General features: G+C 41.4%; 2 protein-coding genes across 2 annotated transcripts; one reads left to right on the forward strand and one right to left on the reverse strand.

Moving 5' to 3' along the window:
• proca1 (protein interacting with cyclin A1) lies at positions 1-3,576 on the forward strand. Its single transcript, XM_072691273.1, has 4 exons — positions 1-722; positions 801-933; positions 1,536-1,670; positions 1,774-3,576. Exons 1-4 carry the CDS (start codon positions 170-172, stop codon positions 3,362-3,364), a joined length of 2,412 nt encoding a protein of 803 aa, XP_072547374.1. The 5' UTR covers positions 1-169; the 3' UTR covers positions 3,365-3,576.
• A 7,886-nt stretch (positions 3,577-11,462) lies between these two features.
• On the reverse strand, positions 11,463-20,647 carry dhrs11b.1 (dehydrogenase/reductase 11b, tandem duplicate 1). The gene is made up of 7 exons (XM_072690651.1): positions 20,170-20,647; positions 15,173-15,382; positions 14,018-14,112; positions 13,802-13,931; positions 13,000-13,092; positions 12,575-12,640; positions 11,463-12,416 (listed from the first exon to the last, which is right to left on the reverse strand). The coding sequence occupies exons 1-7, from the start codon at positions 20,299-20,301 to the stop codon at positions 12,375-12,377; spliced, it is 768 nt and encodes a 255-aa protein (XP_072546752.1). The 5' UTR covers positions 20,302-20,647; the 3' UTR covers positions 11,463-12,374.
• Positions 20,648-22,257: the final 1,610 nt, after the last annotated feature.

Genomic DNA, 22,257 nt, shown 5'->3' on the forward strand with positions numbered 1-22,257 from the left:
GCTACTGGAGTTCATCTGATGAGGGACATGTTAATTAAGGGGCGGACCCCTCCCCATGATGGAGACGCAGCTTATTAAAACCCCGGCAGCTGAAAGCAATCTGCAGACCGAGGTTGAGGTGTTGCCCCCCCCCAAGAACTTGTGCTGCTGAAAGTGGCCACGTGCAGAGATGTGGTCAGTCTTCTTTCTGTTCCTGTCTTATCTGGACGGAGACTTGGTCAAAGGTGAGCTCCTGGGCCACCCTGTAGATGCGGACAAAGAGAGCAAGGTGGTCTTCCACGCGCTCAGCGACGCTCTCTGCGCAAAGACCTCCACCGTCGGGCAGTTCAGTCTGCATCAAGTTTCTGATGGGGTCCAGGAGGTCCGCTCCGTGCGCGACCCGGCCGGCCGGCTGGTCCGCTGCTCCGTGAGCGCCAACGAAACGCAGGTCACTGCCTTCCTGCGCGCCTGTAGGCTGGGGCTGAGAGAGCAGCAGGCCGAGCCCACCGGTTCGGAGCTGAAGCTGACCGGCGTGGTCGAAGCCAAGGCGAACTGCGAGCAGCTGAAATCGAAGGATGCAATGGTTGCGCCCGCGCATGCGCAGAGCCGGGGGGAGAGGCAGGTTCCCGGCGCTGATGGAGCTGGGGAAGTGCAGAAGCTCCGGAGAGCCAAGCGGGGCTTCACCTATCCCGGGACTCTGTGGTGCGGCGCGGGGAACATCGCTGATGGCTACGATCAGCTGGGTAAGGAGCATCTCAGGAACCTGTGAGTTGCTGTATGTGTTGAGTTCAGCCTCTTTGACCGGCTGATTCTGTCCACAGGGGAGTTCACCGAGACCGACAAGTGCTGCCGTACTCATGACCACTGCCCGCACGTCATCCACGCCTTCTCCTCCAACTACGGCTACACCAACTTCAAATGGCATTCACTTTCCCACTGCGACTGCGATAACGCGTGAGTAGCAGGACGCACGACTATGACAGCTGGCTTACTTCTTTTATTATTATTATTATTATTATTATTATTATTATTATCTTGCATAGAATACAAAAAAATCATAGTAATTATGCTGAAATTATGAAATTTGACATCCATTCATTCATTTATATAATAAGTAGGACATACAGTAGTGCATAGGCAATAAGTGCAAATGTGAGCATAACAGATCAGGCTCTTCTCCTGATCCATGTTTAAAAAAATAAATAAATAAAATAGAAAAAAAAACTCTTGCATAGAAAAAAAATCATAGTAATTATGCTGAAATGATGCAATTTGACATTTATTTATTTATTTATTATGAGAATAGGCCACAGTACAACCAAAACACACACAGTCTAAGTCTCCCATGCAGAATAAGTAGGACATACAGTAGTGCAAGACCTAGTGCATAGGCAATAAGTGCAAATATGTGCATGTGCAAATGTGAGCATAACAGATCAGGCTCTTCTCCTGATCCATGTTTAAAATAAATTAAATTAAATAAATAAATAAATAAAAAATGGGTGAGACTAAGGGTGAATTTAAACATAATCAAGACAAATGTCTGGATCCCGCAGGCTGAAGAACTGTCTGAGGGTGGTTAATGACACTTCGTCGCGAGTGGTGGGCCAAGCCTTCTTTAACGTGATTGAAGTCCCCTGCTTTGAGTTCTCCTTCGAGGAGCAATGTGTTGAGCGTCACTGGTATGGAGTGTAAGTACAGGGCTCTCTGAAATTCTCTGAATATCTTCGGCAGAACAGGTCCACCAAACATCTGCATCCAACGTGATTCTCGCTTCCTTCTCGTTTTGTAAAGGTGTAAGAGATATGACAGGGTGCCGGTTGCAGTGCTCAGGGAATCCATTCCCTATGACTTTGGAGGCGTTGACGTTATTGACGTGCTGACCGTAGCGCCTCCCAAGAAGACAGACGAGGACGAGAAGGAGAAAGAGCAGGGCTCTGAGAGCACGGCGCAGTCTAGCTTCTCGGGCTCCAAAAGCTCTTCCCCAGAAGAGCCCTCCCTCACCAATGTGGTCACTGCCGCTGAGGACTTCATTAAAGTGCTTGCCACGGTGTCCACCTCCCAGAGCTCGTCTGCAGACGGTGGCAAGGGGGAGGCGCAGGCCTCCGACAAGAAGCGGAAGAAGAATGCTGGCAAAAAGAAGAAGGACTCCAAGAAGAGGCGAGGGAAGGGCAAAGGGAAGAAGAGAAAGCAGAACACGGACAGGGTCTCGAAGGCTGAGGAGGGGGTCGCCGGTGCTCCTTCTGCTAACCGGACCGAGGAGGTCATCAGTAAGAGTCACTTTGTAGAAGACCCGGGAAATTTTGATAGGGCCGGCAAAAATAACGGCAATTTCATGACTGGCGTGTTCGATCCTGTGGTTGATGGAGGGCATTCCAATAAGATGATGAGGGATGAGTATCAGAGGATGCCTGATGAGGGTCAGGTGAGCATCAGTACCACGCCAGATGCAAAGCAAAAGGAAGAAGAAGTGTTGCTTGAGACCCAGAAAAGAACCGAGGACACAGCATCTGCACAGCGTTTGTCCACAGGTCACATCTCTTCGACCGTTCCCAGCAAGCCTAGAAGCACTAGGCTGAGGCAAAGGGCGGAAAGAAAAAGGCACAGACATCCAACGCCAACTCCCCTCCCTTTAGAAACTACCCTGGACAATAAAATGGGAGATAACACTCCACTGAGTGCCACGGAAAGCACCAGCCTAGCAGGTCAGACAACACGCAGCCCCATCAGTCCAGCAGAGGAGGAGGCGCCACGTAGCTCAGAGTACCGCAGTGAAAAGGGATCCGCATTTATTGCCGCCACACAGAATACACCCATTGTTGCAACCAAAAGGCTGAGGTCGAGGCAAAGAGGGGGGAGGAAGAGAAGCAGGAAACTCAGTACTCCTTCCACCCCCATTGCGAGAGAGGTTCCTCATGCTTTCATAGCAGAAGAACCCTCTGTGCTCCAAACCGACGCAACTCGGGTGCTGACTGCCGACCCATCCCCTGAACCACAGAGCCCATCAGAAAGACTGCAGCCTAATCGGCTGGAGAACCTGGCAGGAAGTTCTGCAAGATCAACTGTGGGCCCCTCAGGGGAACATCGAGCCAAAAACAGACACCAAAGGTCACACGGCACTAGGGGCAGAAGGGGACCTCAACTACCCAATGCCAACCTGTCCACTAAGGAGGACCCAAGGCACGAAGACAGAACGACGACCACCACAATTCCTTCGTCGACTGACACAGACTCGCATCAGGCGAGCGCTGGGCAGCTATTTCCTCTTTTACAGGCTAGCGTCCTGACAGTGTCGCCCCTCCAAACCAAACCAGCCAAGAGAAGATCAAGAGAGAGAGAGGATCAGAAAAGAAGAAAAAATAAATCCCCGGAAGCCCAAGTTTGATCCATTTGACTACGTGAAGCCAGTCAGTGGAACGGTACCTTTAGTACTTAGCCTGTTTCTTGATTTACCTTAGAAGCTGAAGTTGGTACAATAAGGACTATATATATAAGCATTGTGTTTATATACTGTTTGCTCAAATCCACTGAGGGCAGAGCGTGAGATCAGACAGTGTATCACACACGACCGTTGCTCAATAAAATATGTTCTGAAAACCTGTTGTCGAGTGACTCGCAGGATAGAGGATTCCTAGCTGCCTTATGCTTGACATATCCCAAAGCACTTAAGTAGGAAGCTAATTCTTGCAGTGGTCTGATATCGCTCGTCATATCGTATACATTGTGCTCAAGCCACGTATCCGCAGCACACTGGCTCTTTTTACTACAGCCTTTGTTCTAGCAGACTTTGGCCCTCCCTGTTCTTTGCCAGGAACTTAGGGCATTGAGGGGAAAAAGGGTCACATTCCTTGAAAAAGGATAATCTGCTTTTGGTGCCTCCTACTAGCCCTACAATTTTCAATGAGTGGTGGAACCCCCGGCACAGCAGTTCAAATCTCCCATCAGCTGATCATCACATGGTTATGCTTAAAAAAAAAAAAAAAAAAAAAAAAAAAAAACGAACAGCATTGGATCTAGGCATAGTGCAGGAGGCAGTACCCACTGCTCTCCAGATAGCAACAGTCCTATCCTTTTACTGGTCCCAAGCTGGTAGTAGTTGGTACGTTGAAAGGGTGTACCCAAAGGGGACTGCACATAGCTGTGGCCACAAGGGGTCAAGGGGATAGTGGGACATTAAAGGACATTGAAAACTGTACTTTGGAATTAAGGTACGCATTATCTGTAAGGAATGCAGATAATCAGATAAAAAAAAATAAGGGGGGGGGGGGCAAAAAGAATGCTATATATCCTCTTAAATCCATATTAATTAACATCCCACAGCAGGGAGGAAAGCTAATAGGAAATACCAGGCGTACGATTGTTCAAAAATATGGTCCGAGGGGAAAGGCCACGCCTTCCTGGTCTGAACACCTCCCCCCCAGAGCCTTGCTGTACTCAGCACTTTCAGTCTGGGAACCGGGCAACAATGTGCACTTTCACAACAGAGATGTTTCACAGCACAGGACAATAGCCCAGCGTTCAGAGGATCCTGACAGCATGAAATAGTACATGTTGTGAACTGGCATTCTTTCCAAACGGGATCAGTTACGGAGCACTATACAGAGTTAAGTGGTGAGAAGGCTCACATAAACGAAGTTAAGAAGCTGGACCTTGGGCCCGCAGAAAGCTAAAGGCTCCTGCTGAGCAGTTATGCATTTTCAGAACCACGTTTCTTTTTTTTGGCTTTTTACCAAGGGGTCAGTGAAGGGTGGCAACACGAAGCCGACGTCTGAGAAGTGTCAATGTCGGGAAAGTCCAGAAAGATTCAAAAAGAGAAAATACAAAAGAACTACATGTGTACTATTTCGTTTTGCTGGTCGATTAGGATCAAGCCAAGCATTAACTATGGACCTTTGTAAGACTGTTGCACGATTCTGTAGTCGAGTGGCCCCTCTTGACCCTCACGTTTCAGTCTGGCATGCTGCCACTGTGAGACAATAAGCGCTTCATTCTTTTCCCTCACTGCCCTGGAACACATTCCCACTACATTCAGACTAGACGTTGTGGAACCTTCAGACATGAGGTGGGCAAATAGCACAAACACCTAACACTTCTTCTTAATATCAAGCACACTTTTAAAACTGAAACTGAGCGGTGACACAGAAGAACCACTTTTGGTACCATAATGGACCATGTTTCTAATGGAGATGCAAGTGAGTGAGGCTTCTTTAGACCTTCAAAAGGTTCCTCACACTCAAACATATCTATTGCAAGCATGGTTCCTCTATGGCAGTGCTCAAATAACCATATGTAGAACCTTTTATTTTTAGTTACAGAACAATGCTTATTGGTAATGCCGCCCTACAATTGCTTTGGACTGCAGGACGTCCAGGAATCCACCCTTCAAATGGTGTATTCCTATTCCAGCATTTCCAGCACCTGCTGCTCCAGATTGAGAATTGCTGGTTAGTCAAAAGTGCCTCAGAGTTCTATCACGGGGCACTTTGGATTTTGGGTGTCGACCTTGGAATCTTGGAGATTAATTAAATGGATGAGTGGCCAGGTGCTATTCTAGGTGACCTGATGGTGAAGTGTTACAGAAGAAATGATGCATGTGACTTATTTTCATCCAAAGAGCTTGTTTAAATGGTCTGTTCTGATTGGCTACCCAATAGAGTGTTGGGTCCCAAAAGCAAAGTTAAAAAAATAAAAAAAAATAAATACATTTTAAAAATGTGTATATATATATATATATATATATATATATATATATATATATATATATATATTAAATATATAATATAATATAATATATATTTTTTATCATATGGACCCAACCCAGTGTTTACCATCTTACAACAGACACTGCAGGCATTGAAGGTATTCTCTGGCCGAGTCCCACAGAGTGCATTTTATAGTTCAAATTCAGACACCATGTTCATTCTTTTCTTTCCTAAGAGTTTGATATTGTTTGATATTTGGTATTATCAAATTTCACAAATTTGAAATGCTGAAGGATTTTGCAGACATTTGTTACCTGCCTTACGTTGTTCTTCATACACTGTTACAGTGCTGTAGGTTGCGAGTGACCTTCTCAGCTCAGCTGAGCCCATCCAGGTCAACAGGTTCAAGCTAGAGGAGCGAGGCGAGATGTAATACACACAGGACAGCGCAGGAGAGCAGAAGATGAAACTGGCTTAGAGCACATGATGCTATTAGTCGTCTAAATAACGTCTAAGCAATCGCTCTGCTAGAACTTTAGGCTCGGTGCTGAGTCACGGACACATCAAAGGTCTGGAGATTTTGGGCAGAATCCAACTTCATCAGACATTTTTTTTTGTTATAGCTGACACACAAAGCCAATATGTCTTTAACCCTGACTGATTCACATAGCCTGCCTCTATAATTGCCTCTATATTAACTAAATTGGAGTACACTGCCAAAGAAAGAAAAGCTAAACATCAGGATTTTTAATCTACACTTATTACTGATGACCTACAGATAGCCAAGCTTCCACACTGGCATGTACAGCAAGTGTTTACAACTACTTATCTAGATATTCCACACTAATAGTCAGTGCTGGAAGTATGGGGGGGTACACCCTTATTTGCCCATTAAACAAAATTTTAACTTGGCCACTTCAAGACCTTAATTTTGTTTCTTTTGAGCCATTCAGAGGTGGGCTTGCTTGTGGGATTGGGCCATTATCCTGCTGCATAACCCAACTGTTCCCCTTGGGTTCCATTACTTATGACAAGTCCTCCAGGTCCTGCAGAAGCAAAGCAGACCCTGATCTTTACACCACCACCACCACCACCACCAGTGTGACTGTTGGTATGATGTTCTTATGATACTGTTTTTTTAGCTTTACACCAGATGTAACAAGACTTCCAAATGTTCCACTTTTGACTCAGTCTATAGAATATTACCCTAAATGTCTTGTTCTTTTGGCAAATATGTCAGAATATGAGGCTAAGATGAGCCTAAGCTGGTTTGTGCCTTGAGAATTTTTGGTAGGTTGGCCACTCCTGGAACGGTTCACCACTACCATTCTTTAAACAGGTTTGGCAGTAATCATGCCTGGGTGTGGATAGTGAAATTGAATCCGGTCGTCAACTGAATTTGGTTAACTGGTCGATTTATCGATTATCTGAAACTCTTTTAATGTGACAAAAAGGCAAAAATAGAAAGTACTTTTCATACTTTGAGTACTACAAATACTTTTTACATAATCACAGCACCACTGAAGTGTTACACATTACTGTACAAGGGAAACAGCTCTAAATATACCTGAGGGCTTGACCTTACTGTTGCACGTATATGGCTCTTGGCGTCCCGTAGTTCCTGTCGCAGGCCTTCTGTGAGAGCGGTCACGGCATACTTGGTGGAGCTGTAGAAGTGCACGTCGGCAAAGTGCACCACCCGGTGTCCACTCATGCTAAAGCACAATGACAATCTTCAAGCTCTGGGGAGATGAGACTACTGATGTAGAACTGTAAGCAGCATGTGACCACATTTCCATACCTGTTGATGTTGATGATGTGGCCATCGTCAACATTTCTCTCTTTCATGGACTGATACGCTTCACGAGTGCAGACTGACAGCGCGACTACGATTTTTTCCTCTTATACTGAGATGTATGCATGTTTGCCATATTTCTAGCCATACTTCAACTTTTTGTATTAATAAAAGCAAAAGATCAGCGATACTGACTCTTATGAACTATTGGAATTATAAACACTGCAAGAAAATCAGAGGATTGCCAGTTTACTCGATTGAAATATCGAATTCCTTAGAGGGTATAGAGGGTATATAGAGGGTATAATGTGTAGAGCTGGGTATTGAAATTCAATAATTATAGAATATTATATAATAGTATACGTTGTTTTAGCACTGTAACAAGAACACTGTAATTACTTTTTGTAAATAATTAAGGAGATGAAGAGATTGTAGCCCGGGTTAGCATTTAGCCTAGCACCCGCTCCCTTTCACAGGTTTAGCTTTCTTTGCGTCATACAGTGCTTTTCCTTCTGATGTGTGGCTAGTTCCAGTTTAATTTCAAAGGATCCAGACGTTGGAGACGAGAGATGGTCATGTGATGTGCTGCTCTCCAGTGTTATAAGCAGTAAAAACATCATATTCTCTCAAAGTGACCACGGACAGTACAGCAGCTTTCACTATAGTGGGCTGGGTGAATGGGAATTGGCCTGCTCGGTTTTTTTCTTTTCAATGAGGAGACAAACAGTGTTTGAGGTTTACGGTACCCCGGTCTTATCAGCGTTGATGGGCCAGTAAGACTGCTTGTTCCAAAATCTAGACTGGCTGGCTGTCTGAAATACATTCCACATCTCCTGCTGTTAACATCAGCAATTCTTGATCAGTCTGTAATCTGCTGCAGTCAGTAAATATGCCTGCACCTCCACTCATGTGCTGCTAGATCTTGATAAGTACTTTAGTGTGGCTATATGGAAACTTCATTGTGTAAAAAAAAAATATATAATAATAATAATATAATATAATATATATATATAAGAATGCCATCACTGTGAAGCATGGTGATGGATGTTCCTCTCAGTGGCCTTGGAAATCTCATCAGGACACATGACATCATGGATTTTAGACCCAAAGCCCCACTGAACCTCAACGGAATCTATGAACTGAACTAAGGAGGTGAATCAGAGAACCAGAGGCTGAATAAGCCCCTCCACCAAAACAAGCCTAGAATTGGTCCTGGGTGTGGACTTATGTATTTGGGACAAATAAAAAACCAGCGGGAAATAATTCACAAGTGAATCAACTGCCAACATGGCCAGGTAAGTCCAACCTAGCAACTTCAGCCTAATTGATAAAATCATCAGTCATTACAGGACCTAGAAGAAACCTTCGCTGTCGAATAAACATTAACTGTGAAAGAGCTACCTGTAGGTCCAGTAATGGCATTTTAGGATTGTTGGAGACGTCTTTACACGTCTTGTGGTCTGCTCTTGGGCTTAACTCACTAGAATGGCCTGACCTGGCCATGTTGGCTGTTGTTTCATACGTAAATTAATTTGCAGAGAGTGGAGAGGCTGATTTCTAATTGTGAGATCTTTTAAAAAACCCTTCCCAGACTCCTCTGCATCTAACTTTCTCCTCACAAGAAAATTACATCTGTTTTCATAACCTTTCCCAAATAATTTTTAAAAGGCATTTCTTCGGTTGTATGTGTTTAGTTACACCACCTCCATCTCCCAATATTGTCCAAATGACAATGACATGTCTATATGAATAAATGTGATTAAAAAGGCAAATGTTTTCATGGGGTGTCCTAACATTTTCACAGGAAAACCAAACGTCTCTCTCCTTCTTGATTCTGAAGGTCACAAGATCCCTATATGGGCAGAAATAGGCTCTTTGCCAAACAATCTTTGACAGAAGTTATGAAGCTGGTTACTTAATAACTACAGTTGTCCAAATGTATGTGGACACTAAGTTGCACCCATTGCTGACACAGATGTGCAAATGCACACACAGAGCTTGTCTAGTCCCTGTAGAGACATACTACCAGTATATTAGGACTCTCTGGAGCAGATAAACATGAAGATATTGGCACCATGCCTAATGCCAGACATGAGCTAGAGGGGTATACAGAAAAGCTGTCTTCTTTGGAATGATGGATGGTGCTCCATACAATACTTGTGGGATAAGCTGGCGTGGTCATCACTCAACATCCCGACCTCACTAACGCTTACGGATGCATGCAACCAAATCCTCACAGCAATGCTCCAATGCCTAATAGTAAGGCTTCTTTGGACAGTAGAGACCGTTACCCCAACAAATTCAGGATACACATCAGGATATACATATTGTATGTGGACATATCGTAGATCTCGCACCTCTATAAGAGAAACAGGTCAGTGGTCAGGGACACCGCTCTCTCTCTCTCTCTCTCTCACCTCTATCTTGTCCACGCTTCTGGTGCAGCCCACCACCTTCATGCCATGCTGAACCAGCGCCTTCACCAGAGCCACCCTGCCCTTCCAGCGCTCCATGATAACCGTGTGAAAAAACTGTGAGAAGACAGTCCCAAATTAAATAAATTACATAAACTTGTGAATAAACAAATGATCTGCACAAAGGCAAATGAACAACCAGCAAACCACCGTGTGAATCCACTGACCAAAACTGCAGGAGGTCAAATTTCGAGCTCTTCTGTGACAAAACATCTATGGCTTCAGAAGGCCCCCCACAGTACATATTTCCTTCCACACAAACTAGTTTGATCACATGACCACGGAAGTAGGGGGCAGTATCATCTAACTGTGACAATACGATTGCCCAATACCACGTTCTAGCTCTTTAATTGGATTTCAAGAAATTACATTTAAAATATAGTGATTAACTCATTTTCAGCCTCTTTCGCCCCAAATTCAATCACCAATCTGTGACTGGAATCATTACCTGATGAGACAAAACAGTCATTAAGGCATGGCATGGCCGCCATCAGATTCCTGAGGAGGCAGCGACTGCAAAAGACCTGCAGCAAGCTTTGGTGGCAGCAGGCACTGAGGTTTCAGTTTCCGTTTTTCTGTTCTGATTGGCTACCCAATAGAGTGTTGGGTCCCAAAAGCAAAGTTAAAAAAATAAAAAAAAATAAATACATTTTAAAAATGTATATATATATATTAAATATATAATATAATATAATATATATTTTTTTTATCATATGGACCCAACCCAGTGTTTACCATCTTACAACAGACACTGCAGGCATTGAAGGTATTCTCTGGCCGAGTCCCACAGAGTGCATTTTTATAGTTCAAATTCAGACACCATGTTCATTCTTTTCTTTCCTAAGAGTTTGATATTGTTTGATATTTGGTATTATCAAATTTCACAAATTTGAAATGCTGAAGGATTTTGCAGACATTTGTTACCTGCCTTACGTTGTTCTTCATACACTGTTACAGTGCTGTAGGTTGCGAGTGACCTTCTCAGCTCAGCTGAGCCCATCCAGGTCAACAGGTTCAAGCTAGAGGAGCGAGGCGAGATGTAATACACACAGGACAGCGCAGGAGAGCAGAAGATGAAACTGGCTTAGAGCACATGATGCTATTAATCGTCTGGATAACGTCTGAGCAATTGCTCTGCTAGAACTTTAGGCTCGGTGCTGAGTCACGGACACATCAAAGGTCTGGAGATTTTGGACAGAATCCAGAATCCAATTGTATTTTTGTTATAGCTGACACATAAAGCCAATATGTCTTTAACCTGGATTGATTCACACAGCCTGCCTCTATAATTGAGCCTTGGTCACTTTTAAGTCCTGTTTTATGTGGTATTCCTCTACTTTTACTGCATCAACCCCTTGGAAGACTGTGTTGGGGGAACCGGAAGCTGCCTTACATTTTTGTTTGCCAATCATGTCAACATAAAATGACTGCAATGGCTTCAATGAACATAAGTGCTTTATTTCAAAAGAAAATATGAATAAAATCATTCATTCATTTTAGACTGAAGGTGCATTTTTAAAAAAAATATTATTATTATTATTATTATATATTTCTGACAGTTTTCTAGACATAAATCTCAGAATAAAAGTGAAGCTGTATACTTTTTAATGTACCTTTCAACAGTTTGAAATGACTTACATTACATTACCAAAGTGCACAACTTATAATGTACTAGGCATATTCAAAAATTATAACTAGTCACCAAAAAGTGTTTTGGGTGTGTTATTAAAAACTTGGATTGTAACTTACTATTTACTGAACTTGTAATAAGTTGCCTGTCCCCAGACTGCAAATCTATGTTGTGGGGTTTAGTGTGTATGTGTAGTTATTATGTTTATAAAAGTGCACTTTTTCCTATAGTACACATTTTTACTAATCATAGATTAGACTGACTCTACAAAATGAGCAGTAATTAAATTACAGCATACAAAAAAAACCTAAACAGCATTAATTAGCATAACACCGATTGCTGATGCCACCTTGTAAAGAGGTAAACCCCAAGATTTGATTACCACTTTTCAAATAATCTGAATGTTCAATTATTTTAACTTCATTCTTGATGATTTACAGCATTATCTCTAGAGCTCGTCACTCTGAACATTTAAAATGTCCTAATAATGATTTAAAAGCACTGAAATTCCTGTGCACTGACTGTATACGCTGATCAAGCATTGAAATCAAGCATTTACATTTACATTTAGGCATTAAGCAGACGCTTCTCCAGAGCGACTTACAAAAGTGCTTTGCTATTTACTCAAGAAAAACCTCAACTAGTTTGAATAGGCGGTTTTCATATTAAAGAAATAAACCTCATGTCAAGCTTTCAAACAGAAGTGTACTTCAATAGTTTCAAGGCCAGAGCTTTAGTCCTCGTCGTCCTGCAGTTTAAACATCTTACATGACGAATACTTTCGGATCCGTCTATTAAGACACTTGTTCCACAGCCCTCATCTGTATATCCCCAATCTACAGAAAGAGAGAAAGAAAGATCAATCAGCTTTGGCCAGAACTGAGAAGGCAATGACCTTATTTCGTAATCCTCATTATAACATAGAGCAGAAAACTAGGTGAAGAGTCTTCACAAGATAGTTTTGGACTAAATCCAGCTCCATAAACATGCTTGCCTGTATGTGTGGAGGAGCACTCAGGGCATACACCACGGCACTGGCTACATCCTCTGCTTGAAGACACTAAAAGACAAACAGCAGAATGTATACTACTGACACTTGATTATATAAACATGATCATAAATTAAAAAAATTTAGAGGATATAGCATTTTAACAGAAGGTATATAATCGTCACTGTCCTGCAAAAACCTTGTAGCGTCATTTCTGATATTTTTTACTTGTTGGCATAATGTGAATCTGGCAGTTGTTCTTTACACAGTATCCAAATAGAATAGATGTGGTCAATAGAAATGCTCCAAAATGACCTGGAAAAATCTTTACACACTGAACTACTCAGTATATATGTATAAATGTAAAGATTGTAGACATATAATGTTTTTGTGACAGTGATTATATACACACATATTCCCTTTTCTTTTACCTTTATACTTTGGTACGCTGCAGCAGCTCTCCCTGGGTTGTCACTATGCAGCCGGTAAGCAAATTCTGTCTCCACTAGACCAGGAGAAATACACTGCCAAAGAAAGAAGCGCTAAACATCAGGACTTTTAAACTACACTTATTACTGATGACCTACAGATAGCCTTTTACAGCAAGTCTGTATTAGCACTAGCACTATACAGTGCACTCTAAGGGATCTCCATCTAAACCCCCTCTAGTTTAAACTTTACACAAATAAACAACACACTGCGACTGTATGTACTGTTTTGTTTGAAACTAAGGGCCCTATTTTAGTGACCTTTGCTATCGCACCAACGGGAAACGTGCAATAAACCAATCGGCGCGTCACTTGCCATTCCCTTTAAGAGCCAGGTGTGGTCTGACTTCGGCAGATTGCTATTCAAAGGTGCAAAGCTGGGGTGTATGTGTGTTGGGTTGCACGCGCCTGTGTTGACAACTCACTGCCAAGATAGCAATGAACGTCTGACTGAATGTTGATGCACCGTTGCTATAGACTGTTGGTGGGATGCAGGATAGCAATGAGCATCGTGTCGCGTCTTGCGCTGGGTGTAAGATAGAACCCTCAGTTCTATCTAATCAGTCTGTTTCTACAGTAGATGAGAACTGTCGATGTTGGCTTGCTCACTGGGGGTCTTTTAATGTCTTTAAATGTTAGATTTTTGTGTAAAGCTGCTTAGTTGTAAAATTTGTAGCTATACAAATAAATTTGACTCGACTTGACTTCGAACTAACAAGTCTGCAGTTTGAGGGCTTGACCTTACTGTTGCACGTATATGGCTCTTGGCGTCCCGTAGTTCCTGTCGCAGGCCTTCTGTGAGAGCGGTCACAGCATACTTGGTGGAACTGTAGAAGTGCACGTCGGCAAAGTGCACCACCCGGTGTCCACTCATGCTAAAGCACAATGACAATCTTCAAGCTCTGGGGAGATGAGACTACTGATGTAGAACTGTAAGCAGCATGTGACCACATTTCCATACCTGTTGATGTTGATGATGTGGCCATCGTCAACATTTCTCTCTTTCATGGACTGATACGCTTCACGAGTGCAGACTGACAGCGCGACTACGTTCACCTGGAAAACGAAGACCAGTTTTAACTCTGAACACCAGTAAATACAGAGATTTAGGCAAACAAAAATGTATCATAATTCAACTTATGAACAGTATATTAGTTATAATAACAACAACAACTGAGATTATAAACACTGCAGGCAAATATACAGTTTACCAGTTTTTAATGACGGGAATGTCTGATTTTCTTAGAGGGTTGAGCGAGTATGGCTGGGAATCAAAATTCAGTACTTCATTACCTTAGCACTTTCATTCCTAAAGGTGCCATACAATGTATTTATTTAGTATTTTAAACTGTTCTTTAATTTATAAATATAATTTTATAATATTATTTTCTTTATTTGTGGGCTCATTAAATTACAACTCAGCTCTAACTGACTGTCTTGTAGCATGTGACCATGTAGCATAGCATAGATGTTTTAACATAACCAGATAGACCAGATAGTCTTTCTGTCCTCTCGGTGCACGGTCTGATTGTAGCTAGCTTAGCTTAGCTGCCCCGAGTTTGAGTATCACAGCTTTCCTTAAAGAAATTCTTTCGCTAGTGGTCCTGGGGTTTGTAAATGGGGGGTGTAAATAAAATCAGCTTGGAACTGGCCCATTTTACAGCCCTGTTTTGGGCAGGCCGGATTTTCTTATCAATGAGGAGACAAACAGTGTTTGAGATTCATGGTACGCTGCTTCCACGTACCAAACTCTTATTAGTGACCCATGCCAAGGACAATACTGTGGCTATGTGAAAAAGTACCCTGGAATGGAATGGTCTTATCAGTGTCAGTAAGACTGCCTGTTCGGTCTGCAATCTGCTCCAGTCAAAAAAATATATACCTGCACCTCCACTCAGGTCAGGTTTAAGCCACACAAAAAAAGAAGTTACTGAACAGTAACTTTCAGGAAACTGTATCAAAGGCAAGACAGTAGTACTTAGTGTGGCTGTGTGGAAACTTCACTGTATGGAAAAAAAAAAAAACTGTTCATAAACAATACAAAAAAAGAAAACACTTCCAGTGACAAAATAACAGAAACAACACTGTGGTACTACTTATAAACAACACTACTTACGTCAATCATGGTTCTCCAGCTACTGGTTTTGCCGCTCAACAAAGGCTCTGGTAGGGCTAAACCAGCATTGTTGATGCACACATCAATGCCCTTGTGTGAGGATTTGATTGTGGAGAACATGGTTAAAATCTCCTCCTCGACAGACAGGTCACATTTGTACGGAATCAGAGTGCCGCTGAATCCGGACCGAGCACATTCTGCTGCCAGTTTCTGGAAAAGGGCAGAAAACTCAAGATAAAAGCCTCTGAAGAGTTTGTGGCTATAATAAATGCAATTATATCACTTCGATTGACTGACTTTTATTGACTGAAGCACCTGGAGATCATTAAATATCACTGGAACTTACACTAACATCAGATCTATTGGTGGATGATTTGGTGGACTTGGTGTCAAATATAAAAGAATGCCATCACTGTGAAGCATGGTGATGGATGTTCCTTTCAGTGGCCTTGGAAATCTCATCAGGACACATGACATCATGGATTTTAGACCCAAAGCCCCACTGAACCTCAACGGAATCTATGAACTGAACTAAGGAGGTGAATCAAAGGACCAAGCACTCTGAAGGACCTGGAGAAGTTTACCATTGCTGAATATCAGCATTAGAGAAGATTCAATGCTCTTACCCTGTCAAAGGGAGGGTTAAAAAAATCGGGCCGAACTCATGCTGGAGTGCAATAGGTGATACTATGCGAGCTCAAGCTGACAGACATTTCTCCACAATTTTTTTCGCTCATCTCTATCAAATAGCTCAAAAGAAAAAGTACAAACAGCTAGAAACACAGCAGAATATTAAACATATTAAATATGTGAACAATATCCATCCACATGTCCTCTCCTTCTGGATCCTGAAGGTCACAAGATCCCTTTTATAGTCGGAAACAGACTGCCTTTCTGCCAATCTTTGGCCTCAATTAGGTAGTGCAACACCATGCAGCAGGTGAGAGGCAGCTGGTTATTTAGTAACTACACTTACGTTTGTACAGCCAGTATCGTATGAATGCAGTGCTATCCAGCAGTTGTGCAATAAGCCAGGGTCATTTCAAGGTAACACTTTATGGCAATCAATGCAATATAAAAAAAATAAACCCTCTGCATGAGACCAGAGTCCTTTACAGTGGTGCTAATTGCCATCTTTACTGACACACTACTATCCACCACATTACTACTTCCATTGCTTGTATGTATTTTATATTCATTTTTACATATATTTTTATATATTTATGTATATTTTATTTATTTAAGTACTGCTGTCTGGGTAAAACTGGGTCCTTGGGTACCACAATTTCGTTCCACCCCATGTACCACATGTGATGCGAATGACAATAAAGTCTCCTTGAATCCTTGAATCCTTGAGTAGCATCTTTACATTCCCATTGATACAGGAGGTGTAGTATCCAATTTATCTCCAACATCCAATAATTTAACCGATGCTGATACTGATTTATAAAAGCAGACTAAGGGCCTTATTTTAGCGATCTTTAGGCGAGTCGTCAAGCTTGATTTAGGGTGTGTCGGTGTGTCTTTGCTATCGTAACGATGGGAAAAGTTTGCCTTGGGCGGCTTGAAACGAGCAAAAGTCATGTATCAAGTCTCTTAATGAATCATGGGTGTGTTTTGGGCGTAATGTGCAGTAATAAACCAATCAGCGCATCACTTGCCATTCCCTTTAAGAGCCAGGTGTGGTCTGACTTTGGCAGATTTCTATTTCAATGTACACGCGCTGGGCACGTGCCTGTGATGACAACTCAGCAACGAAAGTCTGACTGTTGACGTCTCCCTAGTTTGTTTTCAGTCAGTGGAGCTCCTGACTGTTTTCCCTTGCCAAGATAGTAATACACCAAAAATTGGCCTGAACACCCCTCATCACGCCTCATCACGCCCATTGGCGTAGATATATTCACAAGCAGCGTTGTTGTTTAAACGACGCAGGAGGAAGGCGTGAAAATACGGGGTGTAAGATAGCAATTTTTGTAGAGGGTCACTATCCTCCAAAACGTATGATCTGAGCCTCGGTAAGCTGGAACACAGCCTGTGCTATGGCGTTTAGCCTGCAAGCTAACTTGTCTAAGCTGAGCTAGCTGGCTATAAGTCCAAACACAGCAGGACTGGTCTCGTCTGGCCCGGCTCGGCTTCACTCTCACGTCAACACTTGAGTCTGTAGCTCAGCGGTTAGTCAACAGCAGCTACACTGAGCTGTCTGGTGCTAGCTCAGTAGCTAGCTCAGCAAATGCTAGCTTAGCGAGTTAGCTACAGATCAGAAACCATGGAGAAATAATAAAAAAAAAAAATTATATATCTTTAGCTTTATGTCCTTTTAACAGCAGGCGCTCGGTCCGGTCGGCCATCCAGCTCCCCTCTCCTGATGCAGATCACTTCAACGTTTGCAGATGTTGTCAGACGGACAGTTTAACATTCATTGAATGATTGATTGATTTTTAGTGCAGTGTTCACTTAGTTTTTCACCCTGTCAGCAAACTGAACTCTGTATTTGATCAGGGCGAGACTGTGTGGAAGCTACGTAAACACAGGCCCATCTGCGCTAAGACTTCAGGTACAGGTAATATTTTGAGACAATCTGATGGTATGGAAAAAAGGTTGATACGACCCAACCCTACTTCCAAATGCAGTAAAATTAAAAAACTAATTATAAACATCCTTCCAGAGTTGATATAAATATGCCAATATTCAACCTAATTAAGAAAGGACAAGTACAAGCCAACGAAATGCAGCAGCTTCTGAACAGAGGCTGAATTTATAAAGCTTTCTTAAGGACAGGACAAAACAAAACAACAATATTAGAGTTTAGTAGAATGTTTTAACCCCTGAAAAGGCCTAGAGACCCCCGAATGTGCAGCTTTACAAACTACTTTCACCAGAAAAGAGCCCCCCAATTTGTACAGAGGTCTCTGTAGTTACTGAATAGGACTTAGGACCGTACTGTGTAATAAGCCTTTAGTGTTAAGAGGTTAAATGTAACTCTTCAAAAAACAAACAAACAAAAAATAGTTAGAAAGTTCTTAAAAGAAAGTCTTCATTTGTTTGTTTGTTTGTTTTTGTCTGTGCTCATACTGAATATGGTTTTCCTTATAGCCTTTTACGCTGCATTTTACAGCTAAGCATAAATGACACGGGATATGTTTTATTCAATTATTCCGTTAAATTAGAGGAAAATGGAGGTAAAAACAGAATCAAACTACGTTATTTTGGACAGAAGGCCATGGTTTTCCTTACGTAGAAACTAACATCAACAACAACAACATCCTTTACTTTATTCTATTTAAATTAGACATTAATTCTAGTAACTATTAAGCTACACTTTAAATGTTGACCTTCTTTTAGACGCCGAGTGGGAGGCTGTGGTTCTTATATATAATTAAGAGATATAAAAAATATAGAGTTAAGACATAAATAATTTTGAAGAATAACAAGTTACTAAAAATAAAAAGTAACATGTAATTTTGAAGAATTCCTACTGCTCTTAGGGTTAAGATAATAATAATAACAATAAAAAAAAAACATTTAAGACAAATTTCTCTTACGAAGAAATGCGTAATAAAAGAACTGTGATGTGACGTTGGAAAGCCACAGTTTTCCTTTAGGCACATTCTCCACTTTTAATTTAAATAAGTTAGATTAATTACTTAGAATAATTCGAGTAATTCAACGATTTAAGCTGATTTTACATGCTGACCGTGAATACGCTGTTATTCTTAAATATTTGATTAACGTTATTATGAGAATTCCTTATGTAGAAACCAACAAGATCATTTAAGATCATTCTCCACTTTTATTCTTATTAAATTAGACATACATTCTCGTAATTCTAGTAACTATTAAAGCTGATTTTAGATGCTGACCTGAGTGTGAGGCTGTAATTCCTAAGTATCTGATTATCTTTACATGCATTTTATTAAGAATTCCAATTGTTCTTAGAGTAAAGATACAAATAAGATTTTTGAAGAATAATAATTTACTAAAAATAAAAAAGGCACATTAAAAAAATAAAAAGCATTTTTTAAAAGAAATGATTAATATGAGAAAAATGCATGTAAAGTTAGTCAAATATTTATACAAATACAGCCGCACACTCAACATCAGGTCGGCTCAGCGTCTAAAATCGGCTTAAATAGTTGAATTAATAGATTTAACATCTAATTCACTCAAATTAAAAGTGGAGAATGTGCTTAAAGTGTTGGTTTCTAGATAAGAAAATAAAACATGGCTTTCCAACATCACGCCACAGCCCTCATATTAACCGTTTCTTTCAGAACTGTGGCGTGACGTTGGAAAGCCATGGTTTTTTTTTTTTTTTTCGTATGTAGAAACCAACAAAACTTTAAGATTATCCCGCACTTGATTCCTATTAAATTAGACGTTAATTCTAGTAATTCAACCACTGAAGATGATTTTAGTCGTCTTGAAGTGTGAGGCTATTGTTCTTAAATATTTGATCAACTTAATTATATATTACAAATTATATAAGATAAAAATAACAATTTTGATTACAGCCATTCACTAAAAATAAGGCAGATTTCTTACATAAAAAGAAATTTAGTGAAGTTGCAAATTGAACAGAAAGAAGTAGAGAGGTAAGAAAGTGCAGGTGGTGGAAGTGTGGACTGGGCTGAAGTCTAGACCAGGCAGGTAAAGGATTAATGAAGAGTTGATGGTGTTCATATTCATACAGATATCAATCTGAGATTATTGCACCCAGCTGCTTTGTTTACACAAACAAACAAACAAACAAACAAACTGACAACAGATCTGACAGAGCAGACAGGCCAGTAAAGGATTAGCCAGTGCCAAGTGTCCCACTGTAGGGCAGCACTGCACTACAGACAGTAGTATCTAGTACTACAGCAAGTTATCTAGAACTTCATCAGAAGTGCTGATGTTTACTCTATTTATCACCATAGTTATGCACTCCTGCTAGATCTCGCACCTCTATAAGAGAAACAGGTCAGTGGTCAGGGACACCGCTCTCTCTCTCTCACCTCTATCTTGTCCACGCTCCTGGCGCAGCCCACCACCTTCATGCCATGCTGAACCAGCGCCTTCGCTATAGCAGCTCCGATCCCCACCGAGGCTCCAGACACCAGAGCCACCCTGCCCTTCCAGCGCTCCATGATGACCGTGTGAAAGCCCCTCGAACCGCACCAAAGACTGAGAAGAAGCCAACCAGGCTGGAGCAGAGCACCCGCTGACCGTCGGCCACTTCCAAGCTAGCTAATCACGTGGCTCCTATAGTGCGCGTCCATGGCGGTGTAAGCGCGCCCTCAGTCCTTGTTCCCTTAGTCTGCCCTCAGGTCCCTTTCAGAAGCTGCTACTAACGACTGTGGGGCTCGTAATTACGACGGGATTTTTAGTTTACTTGTTTACTTTGTTTTTCTCCGAAACAGAGCACAGAGAGGTCAGAGTTAGGCGATGTTTATGGCACATGAAGGCTGTGTCCCAAACGTACCTACTGCCTACTCAGGCAGGATTCTGAGGCAGGAAGACACCCAGTCATGTCTGAACGGAAGGTTAGCTGTCTCGCCTTTTATTTTACTTTATTTTTTATTTTTTTGTTGTGGCTAATGGCCACAAAGCTAAGCACAGCTTAAATGGGTCGCTTCAGCATTGAAAAACTAAATTTCTGATACTAAAAAAAAGAAAAGAAAAGTTTTTAGTTATATTTTTATATATTTTTTAATATATTTTAGATACAAAAAATAAGATACATTAACAACAAAAAACTACCACTGGGCATCTCAGCATGTTGTATTATTCAATAAATTTCATTTATTTTAAAACTAAGTGTTCTAAATTTTTCATGTTCACATGTCAACCCTGTTATGAACATATGGCTGTGTGAAGGGCTTAACCTGCAATGCATTAATGGCAAAAAACCCCACAAAAAATCAATAACAATAATCACTTTTTGTATGACTTAATTTTTCTGTCATTTCAGATTGTCCTCAAATGCTGAAATGATCCATATCCATCAGTGAGCCGCTGATACCTTGGCGGCGACCGGACGTGTTTTGGTTGCAGAGACCTTCTTCACTACACCGCCCTCTGAGACAGAGAGGACAGCACATGCTAGTGATACAATAGATAAGTATTCGGTGGCAGAAAATCCTGTTAAGAATCATGAAACGTTAAAATCACTCTTTTTTAATCACTCAAAGGTGCTACAAATGGGTCATTGAGCGATGCCATAGAGAAAACACTTGATTCCATGAAGAACCGTCTTTGTAACAGAGATGTGACTTTAAAGTTGCATCAAGAGAAGGTTTTTTGGGTCTTCTAAAGTTCCTCTATGGCATCATTCAAAGAACCAGTTGTAGCATTTGTTCAAAATTCTCAGATACATGAACCACAAACCCATTTCCCCAAAAGTGAGATCTGGACGTCCGAGAGGGGCTAGATGAGGAATGCCTGGGAGCACCCTTATTGTGAAAGCTTTACAGAAGGGGGCCTCTCTCTCTCTCTATTTCTGTCCCCTCTGAACATGTTACAGTAATGTTAGGACACAATACTGCTTTCTGGGGTAAAACTGTACTTTAAACATATTTTGGTTTTCTTTCTTGTTTTTAAATATTATGTGCTACGAATTTTTGTTGTTACCACCTACTACTAGAAGAGCCAAGATAATAGTGACTGATCAACAGGCGTTTTAATAATTGTGTTTAAAAACGGTGTCTAGTAGGGCTGCACGATATTGGGGGAAAAAAACTAATATTGCACTATATTTATTATTTTCTGTGATATTTATTGGTATATAAAAAAAAACAGTAGTCACCAGACATCACAAGAAGTCAATGATGCAACATGTCTTAAAATTAATAATGCACTTTTTGTATCCAGGATTTACTTGTATCCAGTAAAATGAATGAAGTTGGGCAGATCCAATCTGCCTCTATTAGATCTGTCATGGGAAATGAGAACAGTTCGGATTTATCTTTTAAATCAAGCAGCAAAAAAGGTTGGAGCATGACGTGTTTGATATACACTGTACTGGCAAAAGTATTCACTCACTTATCTGAATCATTGAATTCAGGTGTTCCAATCAATTCCATGGCCACAGGTGTGAGCAGGCA

Source organism: Salminus brasiliensis, chromosome 11 (assembly GCF_030463535.1).
Source record: "Salminus brasiliensis chromosome 11, fSalBra1.hap2, whole genome shotgun sequence".
Lineage (NCBI taxonomy): Eukaryota > Metazoa > Chordata > Actinopteri > Characiformes > Bryconidae > Salminus > Salminus brasiliensis.

Excerpts from the sequence above, each read along its gene's own strand:
- proca1 (XM_072691273.1), top strand. The coding sequence starts at position 170 with ATGTGGTCAGTCTTCTTTCTGTTCCTGTCTTATCTGGACGGAGACTTG. Across the intron at positions 723-800 it reads TGATGGCTACGATCAGCTGG|GGGAGTTCACCGAGACCGAC; the intron begins GTAAGGAGCATC and ends TTCTGTCCACAG. Across the intron at positions 934-1,535 it reads CACTGCGACTGCGATAACGC|GCTGAAGAACTGTCTGAGGG; the intron begins GTGAGTAGCAGG and ends TGGATCCCGCAG.
- dhrs11b.1 (XM_072690651.1), bottom strand. The coding sequence starts at position 20,301 with ATGGAGCGCTGGAAGGGCAGGGTGGCTCTGGTGTCTGGAGCCTCGGTG. Across the intron at positions 15,383-20,169 it reads GGAGCGTGGACAAGATAGAG|AAACTGGCAGCAGAATGTGC; the intron begins GTGAGAGAGAGA and ends GCCCTTTTCCAG. Across the intron at positions 13,093-13,801 it reads AGAGCCATATACGTGCAACA|TGTATTTCTCCTGGTCTAGT; the intron begins GTAAGGTCAAGC and ends TTTCTTTGGCAG.